General features: G+C 55.7%; 2 protein-coding genes across 2 annotated transcripts in view; both read right to left on the bottom strand.

Moving 5' to 3' along the window:
- Nucleotides 1–5,591: 5,591 nt before the first annotated feature.
- Nucleotides 5,592–13,653, bottom strand: PCIF1 (phosphorylated CTD interacting factor 1). Its single transcript, XM_056844161.1, has 15 exons — nucleotides 13,517–13,653; nucleotides 13,305–13,429; nucleotides 13,010–13,150; nucleotides 11,994–12,115; nucleotides 11,740–11,894; nucleotides 11,482–11,629; nucleotides 11,297–11,380; nucleotides 10,551–10,650; nucleotides 10,275–10,434; nucleotides 9,869–10,041; nucleotides 8,873–8,959; nucleotides 8,466–8,650; nucleotides 7,093–7,186; nucleotides 6,794–6,969; nucleotides 5,592–5,829 (listed from the first exon to the last, which is right to left on the bottom strand). Exons 1-15 carry the CDS (start codon nucleotides 13,638–13,640, stop codon nucleotides 5,592–5,594), a joined length of 2,112 nt encoding a protein of 703 aa, XP_056700139.1. The 5' UTR covers nucleotides 13,641–13,653.
- A 1,308-nt stretch (nucleotides 13,654–14,961) lies between these two features.
- Nucleotides 14,962–20,933, bottom strand: part of LOC130473431 (collagen alpha-1(I) chain-like) — a 30,119-nt gene continuing 24,147 nt past the window's right edge. The window contains exons 4-6 of the mRNA XM_056844952.1: nucleotides 17,517–17,591; nucleotides 16,049–16,234; nucleotides 14,962–15,059 (exon numbers count right to left, since the gene is read on the bottom strand). Coding sequence (XP_056700930.1) covers nucleotides 14,962–15,059; nucleotides 16,049–16,234; nucleotides 17,517–17,591 — 359 coding nt within the window. The remainder of the gene's footprint in view (nucleotides 15,060–16,048; nucleotides 16,235–17,516; nucleotides 17,592–20,933) is intronic.

The following is a 20,933-nucleotide window of genomic DNA, read 5'->3' as shown; positions in this document are numbered from 1 at the left end:
CCCGCCTGCTTCGGGGGGGGGGGGCTCTGCTCGCCCGGATCGGGGCCTTGGAGGTTGTGCTGAGACAGAGGTCCAGCGCCATGCGGGTCTTGGCCCGGCTGACTTATGGGGGGGGGGCTCATTCAGCTGATGTCACAGAGGCTGTGCATAGTGGGGGGGGGTCTCCTGCCCCCCGGCCCCCGCCGGCAGCCCCCGGGCACAGCTGTGCAGCGGCGCTTCCCGAGGGCGGGACCCCCGCCCGCCCCGCCCGGAGAGGGGCTCCTACCTGGCTGCCGGGGAGAGGGCCGCCCAGCCTGCCGCCGCCGCCGCCGCTGCCGCCACAACCCAGCCGGCGGAGCTGGACCGGGGCGCGGAGAAGCCGCCGTCGCCCCCGCAGCCGCGCCTGGCGCCGGGCACGGACGGGGCGGGCCGTGCCGCCAGCCCCGGAGAGCGCCGCAGCCCCTCCTCCCCAGGCTCTCTGCGGGGGTGGGGGGCTGGAGACCCTGGGCCGCCAGCCCCCCTCCCTCCCTCCCCCCCGACGTGCGCGCAAGCAAGCAAGCGGGCTGGGTCCAGGCGCGGCCACGCGGGAGGGCCCCATATGGGGTCGCGTAACAATGCGGGGGTCACGAAAAATTTGGCAACAGTAAATGGTAAAGTTACATGCATACCAAAGAATTGTTTTAAAATAAAATTCTTTGATTTATTATCAGTGAATGTTTGATTTGTATACCTATTTTATATTCCTAAATACCCAGGGTCGCGTCAAGGTTTCCCGGGCAAAAAGGGGTTGCAAGTGGAAATTATTTAAGAAGCCCTGATCTAGTCCAGCCCCCCTGCTGCTCAGTGCAGAATCAGCCTAGAGCATCCCTGACAAGTGCTTGACCAGCCGCGGCTTGAAGACTGCAGGTGAAGGGGGAGCTCACCCACCGCCCTAGGGGGCTGGCTCCACTGCCAAAATCTTACTGTAAAAGATTTTTCCCTAATATCCGGCTGGTACCTTTCCACCCACAATTTAAACCCATTATTGCGACTCCTCTCCTCTGCTGCCAACAGGAACAGCTAGCTCCCTGCCCTCCTCCTAAGTGGCAGCCCCTCCAATACTTAAAAGACAGCAATCATGTCCCCCCTCAACCTCCTCTCATCCGGACTAAACATTCCCAAGTCCCTCAGCTAGGGTTGTGCATATCAATAAACCCGAACCAAAAATAATCCCAAATTAATTCCAAAATTAATAATAATCCCAAAAATAATCCCAAATAATTGCCCGTTTCGGCAATATTCATGTTTTGATTTCACCGGATACCAAAAAACCGGGAATAAAGCCAAAGCCTGACAGCCAACCCCCAGGCTTTTCCCTATGGGAATTTTTGTAATGAGCTCTGGGGGAGGCATTTTTGGAGGTAGAGTTCCCAAATCTTCAGGGTAGCTTCAAGGGACTCTCCTTGCATGGACCCAAATTTTTGGTGAAGAGGTCAGATTTTATGGGATCTGGAAGGGGTCGCCCCCACTCCTCCATAGTGAGACAGCAGGGGGAAGGTCTGATTTAGTATAAGACAGCTTCATGTGTTGAGACAGTAGGGGAAAAGTCATGGTGAATTATAAGGAAACCGGGTGAAGCCTGTGCTCCTGACTCTGTGAAACTACCAGATAAGCTATGCAGGCACTGAATGTTGAAGTGCCACGTCTTAACTTGGAGCGAGGATAAAAGTTGTTGCCCCAGTACAATTGGGGCTGTCTTGTTTAATGTGCTTGTTAATGTGGGCTGAGCCGCAGCTGCAATAAAACTGTTTTCTCGACTAACAGTCTCGGGTCTCTCTCCTTCTCGAACCCCCGTTTTTCCGCAACAATAGAGAATCATAAACTTTACCATACTCCACTATGGAGGAGGGGGCGACCCCAACCAGACCCCGTCCAAAACTTTACCAAACTGCAGGGTTCACGCAAGGAGAATCCTGTGAAGCTACACTGTGAATGTGTGACTCTACCTCAAAAAATGCACCTCCAGGAGAATTTTAAAGCTACTTACTTTTCACAGTCTGTAATGGCTGCACCGTACCCACGTATAATGGGAAAACTCATTTTCCCATGAATGCTTGCAATGGGCCTGCACAATTGTGAGTTAAAGCCAGAGTCCGCTCCTGTCTTAGGAACACAAAAAGCCACCTTCACTCAGCCTTATCTTCCCTGGGGATGGGCAGACTCATTGTCCTCAAGACTGAAGCAGGGGCCTGCCTAAGGCACAAAGCCCACCTCTGAGCGATTGCCCCCTGCAGAGCCAGAAAGCTGCCACTGTTTTAATGAGGGCTACGTAACCCCCTTCCCAACCTGGTATACATTTGGCAAACACTGTGTTTGGTTGTACTTTATGCACTGCGGCTCTGGCCAATCAAGCGGGTGGGAGAAGGTCACCCCAGTGGCACTATGCACCCCTGTAAACATTTACCAATCCAGTCGGTGGCATCTGATCTGATTGCAAGGGGCATTGCCCTGTCATTGCAGCTGTTGGGATTATGTAAAGTTAGGGCAAAGATAGGGCTGTCAAAGATAGGACATTTTGGAGGACTTTCATCATAGGGTCGCCATGAGTCGGAAGTGACTTAACAGCACTTAACACACACACACAGGGCAAAGATGCTCTGGAAGTGAATTCCCGCATGGAGAGCTGGTGTAGCGGTTGTAGTGTTGGAATAGGATCTGGCAGAGCCCAGGTATGAGCAGAGCCCCCCGCGATGAAAACTTCCTGGGTGACCTTTGGCCTGTTGTATACCTTGTCATACACTGTCAGGCCTACCTCAGAAGGATGTTGTGAGAATAAAACAGAAACTGCTTTGGGCCCCCACTGGGGAGAAAGGTGAGGTTTAAAGGGAGTAAGTAAATAAATCAGTGCCCAGAGCCTGTGTTTCTTCAGTGCTCCTAAAGCACTACAGCATACTTGTGCTCAGGGGTGGTTCCCTCCCACACTGGACATCAACTAAATTTACACACCATTAACTGTCCGTGTGGCTAAAGGTTGCATCCTGCTGCAGTTAGGTTCTTGCAAATACTCACTAGAGGGCAGTAGACTGCGGTTGCTTTAACTACTTAACGTTATGTTCTAAATTGGGGTGAGGGGGTGGGGCCCACAAGCACAAAAGAGATGCCGGGGAGGCAGTGGGACACTGTGGATGGCTTCATGTGCTCAGACCCGGTCTCAAGCCCCTGAGCGGCTCCCTCTGTGCCTTTGGGTTCAGGGTGGTTAGACGCATCCAGTCACCCCACAGACCAGCCACCACAAGCTCTTTAGCAGGGTAGGAAAGAGAGGAACATAAGAACATAAGAAAGGCCCTGCTGGATCAGACCAAGGCCCATCAAGTCCAGCAGTCTGTTCACACAGTGGCCAACCAGGTGCCTTTAGGAAGCCACAAACAAGACGACTGCAGCAGCACCATCCTGCCTGTGTTCCACCGCACCCAAAATAATAGGCATGCTCCTCTGATACGAGAGAGAATAGGTATGCAGCATGACCAGTATCCATTCTAACTAACAGCCATGAATACCATGAATATGTCCACTCCCCTCTTAAAGCCCTCCAAGCTGGCAGCCATCACCACATCCTGGGGCAGGGAGTTCCACAATTTAACTATGCGTTGTGTGAAAAAATATTTCCTTTTATCTGTTTTGAATCTCTCGCCCTCCAGCTTTAGCAGATGACCCCGTGTTCTAGTATTATGGGAGGAGGAGGAGGAGGAGGAAGAGAAATCAATACCTTCCGGGTGACTCTTCACTCTCACATTCCTCCAAAAGGGCTGCTTCGCTCTTGCCAAGGGCAGGAAGGCTGAGGCAGCAGCAGCCCCCAGGCCAAGGGCTTGTGTCCCATGGGCCTTCCAGCCCACACAGACCAAGAACATTTTTAGCAGCCGCCACAGGTTTGCTGTCCTCTCTGAAGGATTTGGTGTGTGTAGGCAAGGGGGGCGCTGTCACAGGCTGAGAGATGGACCAAGCTGAGCATTCCCGAAAGTCTGGGCTGTGACCCTGTCACCAGTCAGAGTCCTCCTTCCCACCCACACTGACAGAGAAAACAGCTGATGGTGATGTATGGCCACGACAAATCTTAAAGTCACCGGCTAAAGAGCAGCCTAAGGAAAACCAGACGCCGGCCGACCCAGGAACATTGAGGAAGCTGCCAAGGGAGCCAGGAGACCATGAGGAACAGATGTCTCCTGGGACTCGTCGGAGGAAAATGGGCTAGGTCCTGGCAGAACAACGCCGGTGTTTGGCCAGGCTGGAGCAACAAAGAAGGAACCGGGACCGCAATGGAGATAGTGATTGAGTCTTTACAGAAGCTGCCTCCCCCAGACCGCTGCAAGTATTTAGGAGGGCTAAGTCAGCAGAAGCCGTGGAAGAAACGCATTGCGAACCTGCGTGGACCGGCTCGACTTTGCCTCTGCCTCTTGCTATGATGGATTGCCTTTCACCCTGGCTGAGCTTTGGACTATTACTGGACTGTGTATACTACACCCATTCCCAATTAGTACAGCTGCCAGCTGTAGAAGCCTCGGCTTCAGAAACCCCAGCCTGTTGCCCTGCCCGCTACAGGCCTCTTCATAGCACTGCGCTGCTGCGGCAGCACCCCGCCCTGGTGGGCCAGCACACCCTCGCCACTGCACATCCCAATGGCAGGCAGTGAGGCCAGAGGCAAGCAAGGAAAGGGTCCCTGGAACAATACGCAGGCCTGCTCCACAAACAGGAAGAAGTCTCTCGCTTCTCTTTCTTGAGCTCGCGCACAGAAAATCTCTGCCCCCCCCCCAAGGCCTCTCTTTCATTCATGGCAGCCGCCCGTGGCCACCCAACTAGTTCATGTCCCACCAGAGATTTGAGTTCTGAAGCTGAGCCCCAGTCTGCCCCAGGCCCCAGCTGCGGATTAAACGCCATGAGGCTTGGGAGGCAATGTAATGCTGGTTTTTAATGTTCCTAAGAACTAGGAAATGAAATCAAAAATAGACTTTCCTTTGCTCTGTTGATAGAAGTAATAAAATGGTTAGTGCTGTTAAATTAAATCCTTAAAAAAAACAACAACACAAATCCCAGAGGGCCCCTCCGAGACAGGCTGGAGCTCCAGGTAGAAATCATGACAACTACAAAATGGCGGCCGAGACCTCTGTACACACACCAAGGAGCCCGTTTGCTCTGCGGGTTTACAGTCAGCGGCATCGGTGAGCACACACAACTGGCACACGCCTGGGCGAAAAACGAGAGAAAGGCAACAGGATGGCCTGCGCGGAGCGGAGTCGTCACACTGACACATATTTACACTATGAGCACAGCTGAGAAGGAGACACAGTTGGGCCCCCCTCCCCCTGGCAAAAGAAGTTCCATGTTCCTGCTGCAGTGCTGAGCTGGGCCTCGGCCCCCCGACCTCTCGGGCCTCGCTCTGCCCACCTGGCCCTTCACTCAGGCTGCCGTCCGTACCATCTGCCACGAATTGTCCTCCGGGGAGGGAGTCGCAGGCACCAGCCCTGGGTCTGGCATGTGCGCCCCCAGGCAGGGGGCACGGCTTTCTCCACCGAGGGCCTGCGGAACGGGAGAGGCAGAGGGGTGAAGCTCCACCAGCCTCCGTCCCTCCAGCCAGGCCGCTAATTGGGCGTGGTCTCGCGGCTGGCGCTCTGCCCCCGAACCGCTGCCTCTCGGTCGCTGTCCGGAGCGGGGGCAGAGGAGGACGCGGACGAGGCGGCCAGGGTCCGTCCCGAGTGCTTGTAGGCTGTGACCAGCTCCTGCAGCCGCTCTGCGGTGGGCTCCCACTTGGCAAAACCAGGGTTGTTTTGCAGGAAGAGGATGGCTGTGTTGTGGACTGCCTTGTAGTACATCTCCTCCCTGCAGCAGAAGGAAGCGGCTCAAGACCCATGCCCATGCTTCACCCCCCTCTCTGAGCCAACAGGCAAGACTGGCTAGAGGGCCTGCACAGCGCCTTAGCTCAGGCCCTGGCTTCTCTGGCATGGGGTGTGTGTGCCAGGGAGCAGAGGTCAGGATGGACTGCTGGGGGCAAGACGGACCAGTGCAGCAGAGGAAGGGTTTGTCCCCCTGTGCCAGCCAGTGGCCTCCAGGAGGGAAGGCGGGGCAGCAGTGGCTTTGGCATCTAAACCAAGAAGCCAAACCCTTCCCCTTCTGCACTGGTCCATTCTAACCCCAACCCCACCCCAAAACGGAACCATCACAACATGCCCTGCCAGTGCCACCCGCAGGATCCTCACACACAGCCTAAAACTGCTCAGCATTTTGCCCACCCTGGACTAGCTTGCATTTAGATTTTACACATGAACACAGGTAGCTGCCTTATGCTGAATCAGACCCTGGGTCCATTAAAGTCAGTATTGTCTACTCAGACCAGCAGCAGCTCTCCAGGGTCTCAGGCAGAGGTCTTTTGTATCACCTGCTTGCCTAGTCCCTTTAACTGGAGTTGCTGCCGGGGATTGAACCTGGGACCTTCTGCATGCCAAGCAGACGCTCTACCACTGAGCCACGGCCCCTCCTTAGAGACCCTGGTACTTCTGGAGTCTGTGAAGAGCGTGTTGGCATTGGCTCTGGGGAGGGTTCAAGGACGTTCCTGGCCTGCTTCTTCCCTCACTCAGTAGGGCACAAAAGAGAGGGTGTTACCTAGACCGTCTTTCAAGAAGGCACCCAAAGGAGCCAGGCAAAAGGAGGCCCTGCCGCAAAGGGCCCAGCAGAAAGACAGAGAGCGCAGGCAGGCTCCCACAGACCCACAAGTTGGCGTTTCCTTCTAAGAACAGGGCGTCCCCTGGCAGTAGGGCGGGGGCACCCTTGGCACACCTGGGCTTACTTTTTGCACACGTGCTGGGAGCCGCTGCGGTACTCGTGGTCGAAGGCGGGCAGGATGAGCTGGTGGCGCTTGAACCTGCTCTGCTCCATGCGGATCAGGGATGGTGTTGAGGGGTCCCGCCACTCCGGGATGAAGACAATGAAGGACAGGGGCTCGCTGGAAGTCTCCAGAAGTTTCTACGGCAAGAGGAGAAGAAGCAGCCTCACCCAGGGCCAGCCACCAGGCCTCCCAGTGTGGGCTGGGGAGATCCAAGCAAGGAGAGGAGGGGGCAGGAAGCCACTCGGGGGCGGGAGCCGTACCTCAAAGTGAGACACCATGGCATCCATCAGCTCCTCGCAGAACGGAGGGTTGGCCTCGAATGAGCCGCTGATGGGGAAGAAGTCCAGGCAGGGACTGAAGAAAGGGAAGGAGGGGGGGTAAGGATAGTAAGGGGGGCACCAGAGAAAGGCCCCTTCTCAAGTCCCTCTTCCCTAAGCCTCTTGACAGCAAACAAAAAGGCAAGTGAAAAAGAAGAGTTGGTTTTTATATGCTGACTTTCTCTACCACTTGAGGAAGAATCAAACCGGCTTACAATCACCTTCCCTTCCTCTCCCCACAACAGACAGCCTGTGAGGCAGGTGGGGCCAAGAGAGCTGTGACTAGCCCAAGGTCACCCAGCTGGCTTCGCGTGTAGGAGTGGGGAAACAAATCCAGTTCACCAGATAAGCCTCCGCCGCTCACGTGGAAGAGTGGGGAATCAAACCCTGTTCTCCAGATCACACTCCACCACACCAAACCACCGCTCTTAACCACTACACCACGCTGACTCCCACTTCCACTACACTCGCGCTGACGTAGCAAAGATCTAGACCACCACTCTCTCCCAAGCAGAGAAAGTCACCCCCCCCCATCCCAGCTCCCTAAAGGACAACTCGCTCTACGTAGGGCTGCCCTCGAGACTGATTTGGCGGCTCCAGCTGGTACAGAATGTGGTGGCGAGACTCCTTACAGGGATCTCGCTCCAAGAGCACATAAAGCCAGCGATTCGCCAACTGCACAGGCTCCAGCTGGAGTATTGGATCAGGTTCAAAGTGTTAGTTTTGACCTTTAAAGCCTTACACGGCCTGGGACCCTCGTATCTTCGGGAGTGCCTCTCCTGCTATACCCCGCAAAGATCTCTACAATCATCTGATAACAATCTACTGGTGGACCCTGGCCCTAACAGTGTGCGGCTGTCCTCGACGAGAGCCAGGGCTTTTTCTGCCCTGGCGCCGGCCTGGTAGAATGCTCTGTCTGGTGACATCAGGGCCCTGTGGGACCTTAAAGATTTCCGCAGGGCCTGCAGGAATGAGCTATTCCGCCAGGCCTACGGTTGAGGACAGTCACAAATGTCATCTTGCTGGCCTTCCTATCCCCCTTCCCCCTTCCTCTTATATTATTTATACTAGCTGAGGGGTAACCTGATGCCTGTCTCTGGCAACATGAGGTTAAATTCGGCGCAATCTGCAGGCTTTAGTTTTAATCGGGGGTTTTAGAGTTTTAAATTCAGGATTTATGGTTAATTTTATTTTCAAGTATGTTGATGTAATTTAAATGAAGTTAGCCGCCCTGAGCCTGGCTTTGGCTGGGGAGGGCGGGTTATAAATTGAATGAATAAACAAACAAACAAATAAATAAATAAAGCAGCGCTCACCCCCGTGATCCAAAATACCCGTCTGTGTCCAGGAAGGCAGAGCAGTACTGCTTGAAGTAGCAGTTCAGGGGGGAGGCAAAACACTCGAAGCTGACACCAAAGAGCTTGTGGAGGGTTTCGAAGATGTGCATGGGGAGCGCCCGCTGGAGGCCAGTCCCTTCGTACAGCCCGACACCAAACATCATCTGCAGGGAGAGACGGACCAGCCCTCAGGACCCCTGGCCGAAGCAGGCAGCCCAGCCCGCAAGCGGCGCCCAGAGGGAACCTGCGAGCCCAGCGCCCAACCTGGGCAGTGAGAGAGAGGAAGGCCCTACTTGGCTCAGTGGAGGGATTTAGCCACTCTCCCTTCCCTGATCCCACCACCCAGGGTGTATCAGCCAGAGGCCAGAGCGACAACCCCAGACTACCTGGTATCTGCGAAGAAGGCACCAAACCCTCGGCAGGAAACGCTCAAAGCTGGGGTCGTCGATGCAACTGTATCGATAGAGCAGCCACTGCAAGGAAAAGGAAGCTGCTGCAGGGACCCCTGAAGAAGCCAGCGTGGTGTAACGGTTAGAGGGTTGGATTAGGGTCTGGGAGACCCAGGTTCGAATCCCCGCCCTGCCACAGATGCTTGCCGGGTGACCTTGGGCCAGTCAACCACTCTCAGCCTGACCACCTCACAGGGTTGTTGTGAGGATAAAATGGAGGAGAAGAGAATGATGCTAGTCACTTTGGGCCCCCACTGGGGAGACAGGTGGAGAATAAACAAAATAAATAAGCAGCACCCCCCCCCAAAGAGCATTTCAATTGGCTGGAGGAAATCTGCTGGCAATCCCTGGCCCAAGAAGGATCTGGCTGTCCTCGACCAGGGCCTTTTCAACGTTGGCCCCAGCCTGGGGGAATGCCATGCCTGGCAAGATTTGGGCCCTGCGGGACTTGAAGCAGTTCCGCAGGGCCTGTAAAACTGAGCTGTTCCACCAGGCATATGGTTGAAGACAGTGACGGTTTCCATCTAGCCGGCCTCCACCTTTTCCTTTCTTTCCTGCCCTTTACTGGTTATTGTTGTGATGAAATTATCTACTGCTGTTATAGCCTAGGGGTGCCTGGTTTTATTACGCGTATGGGAACTGTTAATTTTATGCTTGTTGAAATGGTTTTAAAGGACTGTAAGCTGCCCTGAGGCTGACCTGGTAGGGGAGGGGAGGGGAGGGGCGGCCTTAATTTTTTTTAAAAAACAACTCAAACAAGAGTTGGCAGCAGCAGGGGTGGGGCTTTGCCACGAAATACCTGCCGTGCCCCTCCCCCTGGGCACAGCCTGCCCTTTGGCATTTACTGCCCCAAAGCCCCCCCCCCCAAGTGCTTGAAGGAGAAACCACAGTGCAACAAAAGGAGCCCTATTCCTTCCCCCTCCCCCAACGTACCAACTTGCTGTAGTAGTTGCGGCTGATTTTCACCATCTCCCCTTTGTAACGCACGCAAACCACGTTGTTCTCCACGTGCATCTCCACGCTCGGCAGTGGTGGGGAAGGGACGGCCAGTCTTGCCGGGAAGCAGTAGACCAGCCTCTCCTGCGCCTCCGGAGTCTCCACCTCCGCTGCACACGAGGGGGAGCACATCAACCCCCCTTGCATTCAGCACCACCCTTCCAAAACACGCAGGCCGGAACGGCTGGAGGCGAAGGCCAACCTGCACCCACAGATAAAGGCCCACCACCCAGCAACAGCCTTGAGGCGTGCCTCAGTGGGTCCAATGGAACACAGCTGGACTGGACCGGGGGGGGGGCATGCCGTTCCAGCCAATGCCCCCCTATCCTTTGCACTTATTTACCAGATATGTTGTGCTCGAGGATGGCCAGGTGCTTCTCTCGAATGCGCTTGACGTACTCCAGCGAGATGTGGTAGATCTTGCTGCAAATGCCCTCCACGGAGTCCTTGGCGGCAGCAGACACGTGAGGACCACACTGCTTGCGGAGGTGCTCCAGGCGGTCCTGGGGGGAGGGACGGAAAAGCGCTCACACACCCCTCCCCGTGGCCCTGAGCCAAGGGCCCCCCCTGGGCAGGCTCCCAACTGCGGGAGAGCGGAGGGGGGGAGGCATTCACCGACCATGTAGTCTTCCTTGGAGGCCGAGTGGTCCCGCCGCAGCCAGCTGAAGGTGTCCGCCACGTTCCACTTGACCACTTTCCTGCTGTCCGGAGAGGCGCTCCTGCAGCCAGGGCGAAACACGGCTTCACGCCACAGCCACTGGGTGTTTCTGGCTTTTTTATTTCATGAGAAAATGCCATGATTGAGGTGTGGGGGGTGGGTGGGAGGGCTGCCCAGTGGCGGCGGTGCCTTGGCCACGGTGCGCCACACTTCAGGCCGGCAGGCGCCTTTGGGATTCTGATACATGGTGATGGGAGAGGCCACACGATGGCTGCTGCAGTCCACCTTCGGTCACACAATGACCCTGGGCTGTGGCGGCAGCCAGGGGTGTGTGCAAAAAAAAGGGGGTGGGCAAAATTCAGATTCGGGTCCAATGGACCCAAATCTTTTCTGAGAAACTAGATATTCCCAAACCTCCATATCGGGAATATACAGACTCTCCAAAAATTTGGGTCCAGTTCTTTCCATGGAAGCATCAAGAAACTTGGGGGAAGCACTGGAAAAGAACTTACTCTAGACATATAAAACATTTCCAAGTTTTTGTTTTGTTTGAACATAATTAATTTTGGCAACAATTAATAAGATAATTTAGTTAACAATTACATGTTATTAGTTAGTCCAATATTTTCAGTGTCATAATAGTTAGCTTAATATCTTAACACGCTGGCGGTCCTAGTTAACAATTAAGCAACCATTAAGGCTCCAACCTGGATTCAATCAGCCTCTCTGCCGCCTCTGCGTATTTGAAGAGCAGCTTCTTGGCTTCCTCCCGGAACTTAATTCGGGACAACCTGTGGGACATGCAGAGATGGCGAAAGGCTGCTGCTGAGGCCTGCTGCCCCCCCCCCCCACAGACCGAGAGGTGTCACCGCTCCCCACCCTCTGACAGTACCTGATCGGAATGTCATTCATGATTTCTCTGAACATGGAAGGAGACACCACGGGGTCACAGTCGCTCGGCAACAGGGGGTCCGTCCCTTTGTCCACCACCTTCCGCTCCAGCATCCAACGGTTGAAGGACTCTCGTGGGGGGTCAATCCCTGAGGAAGAAGGAAAAGGTGGTCACCGAGGCGCCTTCCAGACCCACAGCCCGGCAACGACCCCAAGGAAGGTGGGAAGCACGCTGGGGACAGAGAGAAGAAGTGGCTACCTTCCCGCTGCTGGCAAAGCTCCCGGTAATGCTGGCGTAGCTTCAGCATCAGCTGGGACCGGAGGAGTTCCACTTCCGGGTGGGGGGGCAGCACCTCGGACGGGGGCCTCTGCTTGATCACCGCATTCGTCTGGATGTCCAGGTCCCAGTACACCCTGCAGGGGGAGGGAGAGATGTCGCCAGGCACAAAAAAGCCAGGCTTAGGGGAAGAACCCAAAGCCCTGCCTCCCTCCCAAAAAAAACCCATGACTCACTCAGTTGGTCGTAAAAGAGCTGCCTGCTGCTTGTCATCTGGAGAGACCCCCCACATCTTCAAAAGAGGGGTCCCAGGAGTATTGGAGGAGTTGGGAGTGGGCTGAGCAGGAGGTACGTCAACCTGAAAGGGAGGTGGCGAGAGGAGGATCAGCTTTGGCAAGTGGGAACCTCCTCCCGCTCCAATGCTCCTCTCCATTAGAGGCACTGTCAAGACAGCAAGCAGGCCCCGGCCAGGAGGGCAGAAGGTCTTTCCGCAGCAGCAGCCTCCAGACCACATCAGGCAGCACTGGACGACAGCAAGACATAAGAACATAAGAAAGGCCCTGCTGGATCAGACCCAGGCCCATCAAGTCCAGCAGTCTGTTCACACAGTGGCCAACCAGGGGCCTCTAGGAAGCCACTAACAAGACGAGTGCAGCAGCACCATCCTGCCTGTGTTCCACCGCACCCAAAATAATAGGCATGCTCCTCTGATACTAGAGAGACTAGGTATGCAGCATGACTAGTATCCATTCTAACTAACAGCCATGAATACCCCTCTCCTCCATGAATATGTCCACTCCCCTCTTAAAGCCCTCCAAGCTGACAGCCATCACCACATCCTGAGGCAGGGAGTTCCACAATTTAACTATGCGTTGTGTGAAAAAATACTTCCTTTTATCTGTTTTGAAAGACCCACCCACACGTGAAGCTGCCTCGTGCCGAACCAGACTCCCTAGGGAAGGACAGTGGCTCAGCAGCCGAGCATCTGCTTGGCACGCAGAAGAGCCCGGGTTCAGCTCCACTCTATGGGTTCAGCTCCACTCACAAACAGGCGCTTCATTTTCAAATCTACCCTGCCAAGAAGTCAAGCAGCTGGTCCTCAACCCTCCCTTTGACTTATAGCTGGGTGCTCCTCTCAAGTCTCTCTATGCTGCTTAGATGGCTTGTTCTGGCACCACTCAGAGCAGTTTCTGCAGAGGGCTTCTGCCTGCCCGGGGAACACTGCAGAAGCCAGGGGAGGGCAGGGGCCTACCTTGGGCTTCTTCACACTGTTGCTACTGGGCTGAACCTCCTCCGACAGCTTCCGTTTCCGCAACTTGCCTTCGGTAGTGGCGGCGTCGCCAGTCCCCGCTTCTGCAGGCACCGGCGCTGCGTTCAGACCTAGAGGATCGGACTGGAGAGCCCAAGGCAAGAACCATTAGGCTCCCCCCTCCTGAAGTCATTGCAGGCAGGATCTGCGAGCCACGCTGCCAGCCACATGCTCCAAAGAACACAGCAAGAAGCACCCCGAACCGGGACCACTGCCGCCCCGTCCCCCAAGAACTCACAATGACGTCATGCTGTCCCAGGAGCGGCATCTCCCACAGCGACTGGTTGGTGAAGCGGTTGAAATAGTAGGGGCGGCTCTCCCGTTTGCTCCAGCACTTCTCCCAGCCAGCCTGCACCAGCTCGCCTGAGTGGAAGAGGGGAGTCAGGGACCAGAGAGGGGAGGAGGACCTGCCGCTTGCTCCCCTGCAGGTGCCGGGCCCCCAACCATTACCTGGCAGATCCTGCACCAGCCAGACGTGTTTGGGGGAGCTCGGCTGGTTCTGGTGGGAGGTGCCGGGGATGTGGCTCGTTAGAGCAGCGTCCTCTCTGGAGCTGCCGTGGTTCTCATTGGCCATCGCTCAACGATTATGCTGGGAAGGAAAGGAAGAGGCAGTGGCGCGTCAGCAGGGGCCCACACTCAGGGGAGGGGCGGCAGGGGGGCAATCCCAACCTCATCCCCATACCCCAATGGCAGGGCAGCTCAGACTAGCACGGGTCACACTCGCCTCCTTGTGCCACCCCCAGCCCAAAGCCAGACACAACTAGGCCCTGCTGAAGAAGCATCTGTGATATGGGGTGGGCAATCTGCCCTCCCCAAGTGTTGGGGCCTCAAAGAGCTTCTGCAAACCAAAACTATTGTCGCTTCTCCCTCATATGTGCATGTCCCAAAGGCGCTGGGGCCTTCTCCAGGCAGACTGTGAGCCCAGGGTTCCCAACCTGTTTGAGCCAGAGGGGACTTTTGGAATTCTGCCATAGGGTAGTGGGCATGACCACAAAATGGCTGTCGTGGCGGGGGGGAGAAGAGTTGGATTTTATATGCTGACTTTAACTTCTGAGGAGAATCAAACTGGCTTACAATCACCTTCCCTTCCCCACAACAGACACCCTGTGAGGTAGGTGGGGATGAGAGAGCTGTGACTAGCCCAATTTCACCCAGCTGGCCTTATGTGTAGGAGTGGGGAAACCAACCTAGATTAGAGTCCCCCGCTCATGTGGAGGAGAGGGGAATCAAACCCGGTTCTCTAGATCAGCCTCCGCTGCTCATGTGGAGGAACGGGGGAGTCAAACCCGGTTCTCCAGATCAGAGTCCACCGCTCTTAACCACTACACCACGCTGGCTCTATATACACAGACTGGCAGCGGCTCTCCACAGTATCAGGCAGAGGTCTTTCTTTTCACCTACTCGCCTGGTCCCTTTAACTGGCGATGCTGGGGATTGAACCTGGGACCTTCTGCATGCCAATCAGAGGCTCTACCACTGAGACACAGTCCCTTCCATATACATTGTGGGAACAGCTAGATTCGAGTCCAGTAGACATGAACACATGAAGCTGCCTTATACTGAACCAGAGCCTGGGTCCATCAAAGTCAGTATTGTCTACTCAGAATGGCAGCAGCTCTCCAGGGTCTCAGGCAAAGGTCTTTCCCATCACCTGATTTCCCGGTCCCTTTAACTGGAGATGCTGGGGGTTGAACCTGGGACCTTCCGCATGCCGAGCAGAGGCTCTACAAACTGAACCCCGGCCCCTCCCCTGCTTGAAGGGTGCAGCCGAGCTGAGGAAGTGGCCACGTGTACACCCTCTCCCTGCGATCAGTGATGCTGTTTCCCACATGTCACCATTCCCTGGGAGGGTCAGCTCATGCGGCCACTTCCTCCACACAGGTCGCCCCCCCCCCTTATGCGATCTCGCAGCCTGTTCCTGTCGGCTTTCCCGTCCCAGGCGTTTGCTGAATGAGTGGGGCTGTGTCTCCTGGGATGGCGTCTCCTGTGTCTCCTGGGATAGGTATGGGCCCTTATCGTCTGTCCTTTGCTTCCTTTCTACTGAGTAGAGAGTTTTTGCGGCTTTAAAGCGACAGGTGCACGGAGGAGTCAGCCCATCCAAGGCCGCCAGCCGCAGTGGCGAAAAGGAAGCCCCGCGTTCAGAGGCCGCAAACCTTTCCCTGCAAGGGCTAGGAGGCGACACTGTGGGAATAGCCTCTGGGCCCTGTTTCTTGCCGCCCCCCCCCCCCCGCGTCATGGAAGGGTGCTGGACCAGTCCGACCAGCGGCCTGATCAGTCAGACCAGGGCTACTGGGACGTCCTCATGGCAACACCACCGAAGGCCAGCTGATTGTGGACACCAGCAGGCAAAACGGAAAGGGAAAGGTCCCGTGCCTGGTCGCAGGGGGACCAGCAGGGGAGCGAGGTCACGGGGAGGGGGGGGGGAGATAACGGGGGAACTCCCCGCGTTGTGCCCACTGGGCTTCCGTGAGCCAGGGCGCGCTTCTCCAGTGGGCAGCCAGGGCCGTGCCGGGGAGCTGCGGCGCCCGTGGGGTCCTGGAGCCAGAGGGGGGGGAGGGACCGTGTGGCCTCTGCGGGGCGCCCAGGAGGTCCCCGGTTCCATCCCCGGCAGCAGCGCCAGTCCGAGGGGGTGACGGGGAAGGCCCTTCAAGGCCTGAGGCCCGGGGCAGCCGCTGCCGCTCTGAGGAGACGATCCTGCCGTTGATGGGCCCGGGGGGTGGGGGTGGGGGGGGTCTGAGTCAGCCGAAGGCAGCTTCGTGGGGGGGGGGGGGACACAAGCCGACAGCGGGGGGGGGGCGAACAGGGGTTGGCCCGGGGCGCGCGCGCGGCGGCGGCGGCGGCGGGAGCGCGCGGCCCAAGATGGCGGCGGCGGCCCCCCTCCCTCTGGCTTCCCGCCGCCGCAGCCGCCCTGCCCTGCCCTCCGCTGGGCGTCCGCCCCGCCTCGGGAGGGGGGGGGTCTGTGGGGCGGCGGTGCGCGCTCACCTGGGCGCGTGGCCGGGGCGCGGAGGGGTGTGGGGGTGCCGCCGCGCCCCCCGCCGCCATCCCGGGGCCGCCTCACCCTGGCAGCCGCCGCCGCCATCTTGTAGCCGGGACCCGCGGCGAGCAGTGCGCAGGCGCCGGCCGCGCCCCGCCCCCCGCGCTCTGCGCAGGCGTCGCTAGGCCAGGGGGCTGAGGGGAGGGGGGGCTAGTGGTGTCTGCTCAGCAGGCTCCGGCCTGCAGGGGGCGGGCTTGGGCCGGGCTGGGCGGCTGGGGGGGGGAGAGAGAGAGAGAGAGAGAGAGAGAGAGGACCAGGGGCCCCTCCCTCCTCCCCCCCCACAAGCCCCTCTGCACATGCCCCGGAGCCCTCTTGTCCACCCTGGCCAGCAAAAGGGGGTGGGTGGGTGGCGGGCATCTTTCCCCGGCTGCGATGGGGAACAGCCACCCCCAAAAGGCTGAGCTGGAAAACTCCACAATTACAAACCTCTAAATTTGAATGTGGCGCGCAGAACCGTTCAAAACATCTGGCCTCTGTATCCCAGGCGAGGTCTTCGCACTCGGTGAATACGTGAAACCCCTGTGCACATTCGAGGCACAATCGTGCAATGACCACAGTAGGACCCAAGAAGGGCCAAACCCGTTTGGGCCTTACGTGTTTAGCTTTACTGCGCATCCTACTAAAAGTTAGATATTTGTACTTCTCGTATTTTCTAGCTCAGCCTTTTCAGTTTGGATTCAACATTTTGGTTGCGTTTAATTTGTTTCCTCCCCCCTCTTGTGGTGGTTCCACGATTGAAAAGCCCCCTGCCCAGGTTGTGCCCGCCTTGCGGATGTGCCAAGAGGCACCTGGCTCGAGGCTGGGGCAGCTGCTGCAGACGTTTGCCACCCAGCTGCACCCTGAGCCACAGGTCTCCCTTTGGGGGGAGCCGGCCAGGCCGGGACCTGGGAGGCCGCCAGGCGGCTCCGGTGACCTCAGTCGCCAGCCTTTAATCCACCAAAAAAGGGGGCGGATCCATGGACAGGATTATGCTGCTGCGTAATAATAACAATTAAAAAGGACCTGTAGCATCGCGTCCTTTATTGTGGTGGTTATTATTATAACGGCACTCACACACACACATACACACACACAAGCATATAGTTAGTAGGTTTTAAGGAACAAGCATGGATGAAATACAGCAGGCTCTTTGGCATGATTTCAGGCTCTCTCTCCTCCTCCTTTATTCCACTTCCTCTTTTGAGCTAAAAGTTCATGAAATTTTCGCAGAGAAACATGCTCGGATGTTGCAACTCCGTTGGCATAAACAGTTCCAGCAGGCGAGATTAGCTCCTCCAGACGGGGACCGCGTGACCTCCGGAAGACCACAGCCTGTATTTTGGAAATGCTGACCGAGGCTGTCGCAAGCAATGGACACTTCTAAGTCTTCGAAACCCAGAGCGCTCAGGACATCACGGGTGTCCTAATGCGTCATACCATGGTCAGCCGTGACGCCTGGCGAGTAGCCCTCTCCGTCCCCGGCAAAGCTTTCATGCTCCCCAGCCAGCCACTCTGGAAGGGGGGGGGGCTCTTGAGGACCGAAGGATGCCACCGAATGTCAGCTATTTGAAGACCGGCCCTTTCAGCGACGTCAAAGCAGAGTTTAGTGGCAGGGCGGAGCTGACTCCAGCCCACGCTTTTTTGCGTGAGAGGCGAGAGGTAAACACCAGAAAGGCCCTGCTGGGTCAGAGCAGAGATCCCTCTAGCTGAGCCTCCTGCTTTATGACAGCTGCTGGTCAGTTGTCCCAGAGGGCCAGTGGCAAACAGGGCACAGAGGCCGATACAGCCTTCCCCTGGTGCTGTGTCCTAGCAGTGGTATGCAGAGGCTAACTGCCTCTGGCTGTGGAGGTTCCCTTTGGGAATACAGCCCTTAAGCTGGTAGGCTTATATTAAAAACTGCAAATGGAGGCAGCAGTGGGCAGAGCTGGATCAACGCAAAAGCAGGTCTTATCTGGGAGCTGTTACAATACAAGAGGGCCTCCTCGCCTGCTTGCGAGACAGGCCTCTTGCAGCGCCCTCCACCTACCTGCCCGCAGGCTGGGTCGGTGGGCACTCCCGCTCCTGTTCTGCTCGTCAGGCTCAAGCGGGGGGCACCCCCCACTCCTCACTCTCCTCCTCACACGGTGGTCGGAGGCAGTTCTTCCCTTCTTTAAAACGGCATCTTGAGATCTCTTAATGCAGCTCTGCAGGACCTTCATCTTATTAGCCAAGCTTTATGATCTTAGGGATCTTTTTCCCCTGAGAGCCAGCATGGGGTAGTGGTTAAGAGCGGTGCAACCAGGTTTAATTCGCCACTCCTCCTCATGAGCAGCAGACTAACCTGGAGAACAGGGTTTGATTCCCTACTCCTCCACGTGAGTGGCAGACTACTCTGGTGAACCACATTGGTTTCCCCACTCCACATGCAGCCTGCTGGGTGACCTTGGGCCAGTCACTGTTCTCTCCGAACTCTCTCAGCCCCACCTACCTCACAAGGTGCCTTTTGGGGGAAGGGAAGGTGATTGTAAGTCGGTTTGATTCTCCTTAAAAGGTAGAGAGAACCGGCATATAAAAACCAATTCTTAAAAAAAAAAAAACTAGTGTGTGTGTGTGGGGGGGGGTGGGCTTTGAATTTGATTATGGTAGTGTGTATGTTTAGGGGGGAGCAGGTTGCTAGCTGTTTCTCCAAGGGCTGGTTGCAAAAAGCATTTGAAGCCGATTTCTCTCTGAGAAAGGAGATAGTGAGAGAAACTGGCGGGGAGGGAAATTTGGACTGGAGAAACAGCTGGGGGGAGGGATCCTCTCTCAACCCTATAAGTGCATTAAAGTAACAGCCCACCCAACCCCAAAAAGGAACAGTGAGCCGTTCTTTCCGTTGGTGTGTGTGTCCTGCCAAGTGCGTTGGGTCTGGCCCTGCGCTGTCCTCGGTGGTTGTGGGGAGGCCCAGCCTGTCCTGCCTGCAGAGAGAAAACCCCAAGTGAGTCACTCCAGCCGGCTATTTCGAGTTGGGAAGCCTTTCATCTCTCTGACCAGAGCCTCTCTCGGCTCAGCTGTGGTCCTTCCCTCCAGCTGCCTGGTTGGCTCTGCCGTGGCATGCAAGCTGCGTTTGCACGTTGCCCGATGGCAGAGATGTCGCTGGGAGTGGTTTGGCCTGGCCCACCGAAAGATCCAAAGTCTGGTGGTCATCAGGTTTTAGGGTGTTCTCAGCCTGGTCCAAACCATGCCTAAGAGGCTAAAATGAGAAGGCAAGTGGAGGAGTTTCCCTTTGATGGAAGCTGACAACAGCCCTGGAAACTTGGACACATGAAGCTGCCTTCTACTGAATCAGATCCTTGGTCCATCAAGGTCAGCATTGTCTACTCAGGCTGGCAGCGGCTCTCCAAGGTCTTGATGGATCTGAAGGGTCTCTCATATCACCTGCTACCTTTTTTTTAAAAAAAACACACGGATATTTGGGGATTGAACCTGGGACCTTCCACATGCCAAGTAGATAAGAACATAAGAAAGGCTCTGCTGGATCAGACCAAGGCCCATCAAGTCCAGCAGTCTGTTCACACAGTGGCCAACCAGGGGCCTCTAGGAAGCCCACAAACAAGTCAATTGCAGCAGCACCATCCTGCCTGTGTTCCACCGCACCCAAAATAATAGGCAGGCTCCTCTGATACGAGAGAGAATAGGTATGCAGCATGACTAGTATCCATTTTAACTAATAGCCATGAATACCCAGTTCCTCCATGAATATGTCCACTCCCCTCTTAAAGCCTTCCAAGTTGGCAGCCATCACTACAACCTGGGGCAGGGAGTTTCACAATTTAACTATGCGTTGTGTGAAAAAATATTTCCTTTTATCTGTTTTGAATCTCTCACCCTCCAGCTTTAGCAGAAGACCCCGTGTTCCAGTATTATGGGAGAGGGAGAAAAACCTCTCCCTGTCCACTCTCTCCAAACCATGCATAATTTTATAGACCTCTATCATGTCTCCCCTCAGCCGCCTTCTTTCCAGGCTAAACAGCCCTAAGCGTCCTAACCGCTCCCCATAGGACAGTTGCTCTAGTCCCCTAATCATTTTGGTTGCTCTTTTCTGCACCTTCTCAAGCTCTGTAATATCCTTTTTTAGATGTGGTTACCAGAACTGTACACAGTATTCCAAGTGTGGTCTCACCATAGATTTGTACAAGGGCAGTACGATATCAGCAGTTTTATTCTCTATTCCTCGTCTAATTATGGCCAGCGTGGAATTTGCCTTTTTTACAGCAGCTGCACACTGGGTTGACATCTTCATCAACCTATCCACTACCACCCCAAGATCCCTTTCTTGGTCTGTCGCTGCCAGCACAGATCCCATCAGTGTATATGTGAAGTTGGGATTTTTTGCCCCAATATGCATCACTTTACACTTGCTCACATTGAATCTCATTTGCCATTTTAATGCCCATTCTTCCAGTATGCAGAGATCCTTCTGGAGCTCTTCACAGTTCGATTTTGTTTTAACCACCCTAAATAATTTGGTGTCATCTGCAAACTTGGCTACTTCACTGTTTAACCCCAACTGCAGGTCATTGATGAACAGGTTGAAAAGCACCGGTCCCAACACAGATCCCTGAGGCACCCCACTGCTCACATCCTGCCATTGGGAGAACTGACCATTGATTCCTACTCTCTGCTTTCTATTTTTCAGCCAGCTCTCAATCCATAAGAGGATGTGTCCTCTTATCCCATGACTATGAAGTTTGCTTAGCAGTCTTTGGTGGGGGAATTTGGCAAAAGCTTTTTGGAAATCCAAATACACAATATCCACAGGCTCATTCCTGTCCACATGCTTATTGACGCTTTCAAAAAACTAGGAGGTTAGTGAGACAGGACCTACCTTTACAG

The sequence above is a fragment of the Euleptes europaea genome, chromosome 2, assembly GCF_029931775.1.
Source record: "Euleptes europaea isolate rEulEur1 chromosome 2, rEulEur1.hap1, whole genome shotgun sequence".
Lineage (NCBI taxonomy): Eukaryota > Metazoa > Chordata > Lepidosauria > Squamata > Sphaerodactylidae > Euleptes > Euleptes europaea.
This window is presented reverse-complemented; position numbering and strand designations above follow the sequence as displayed.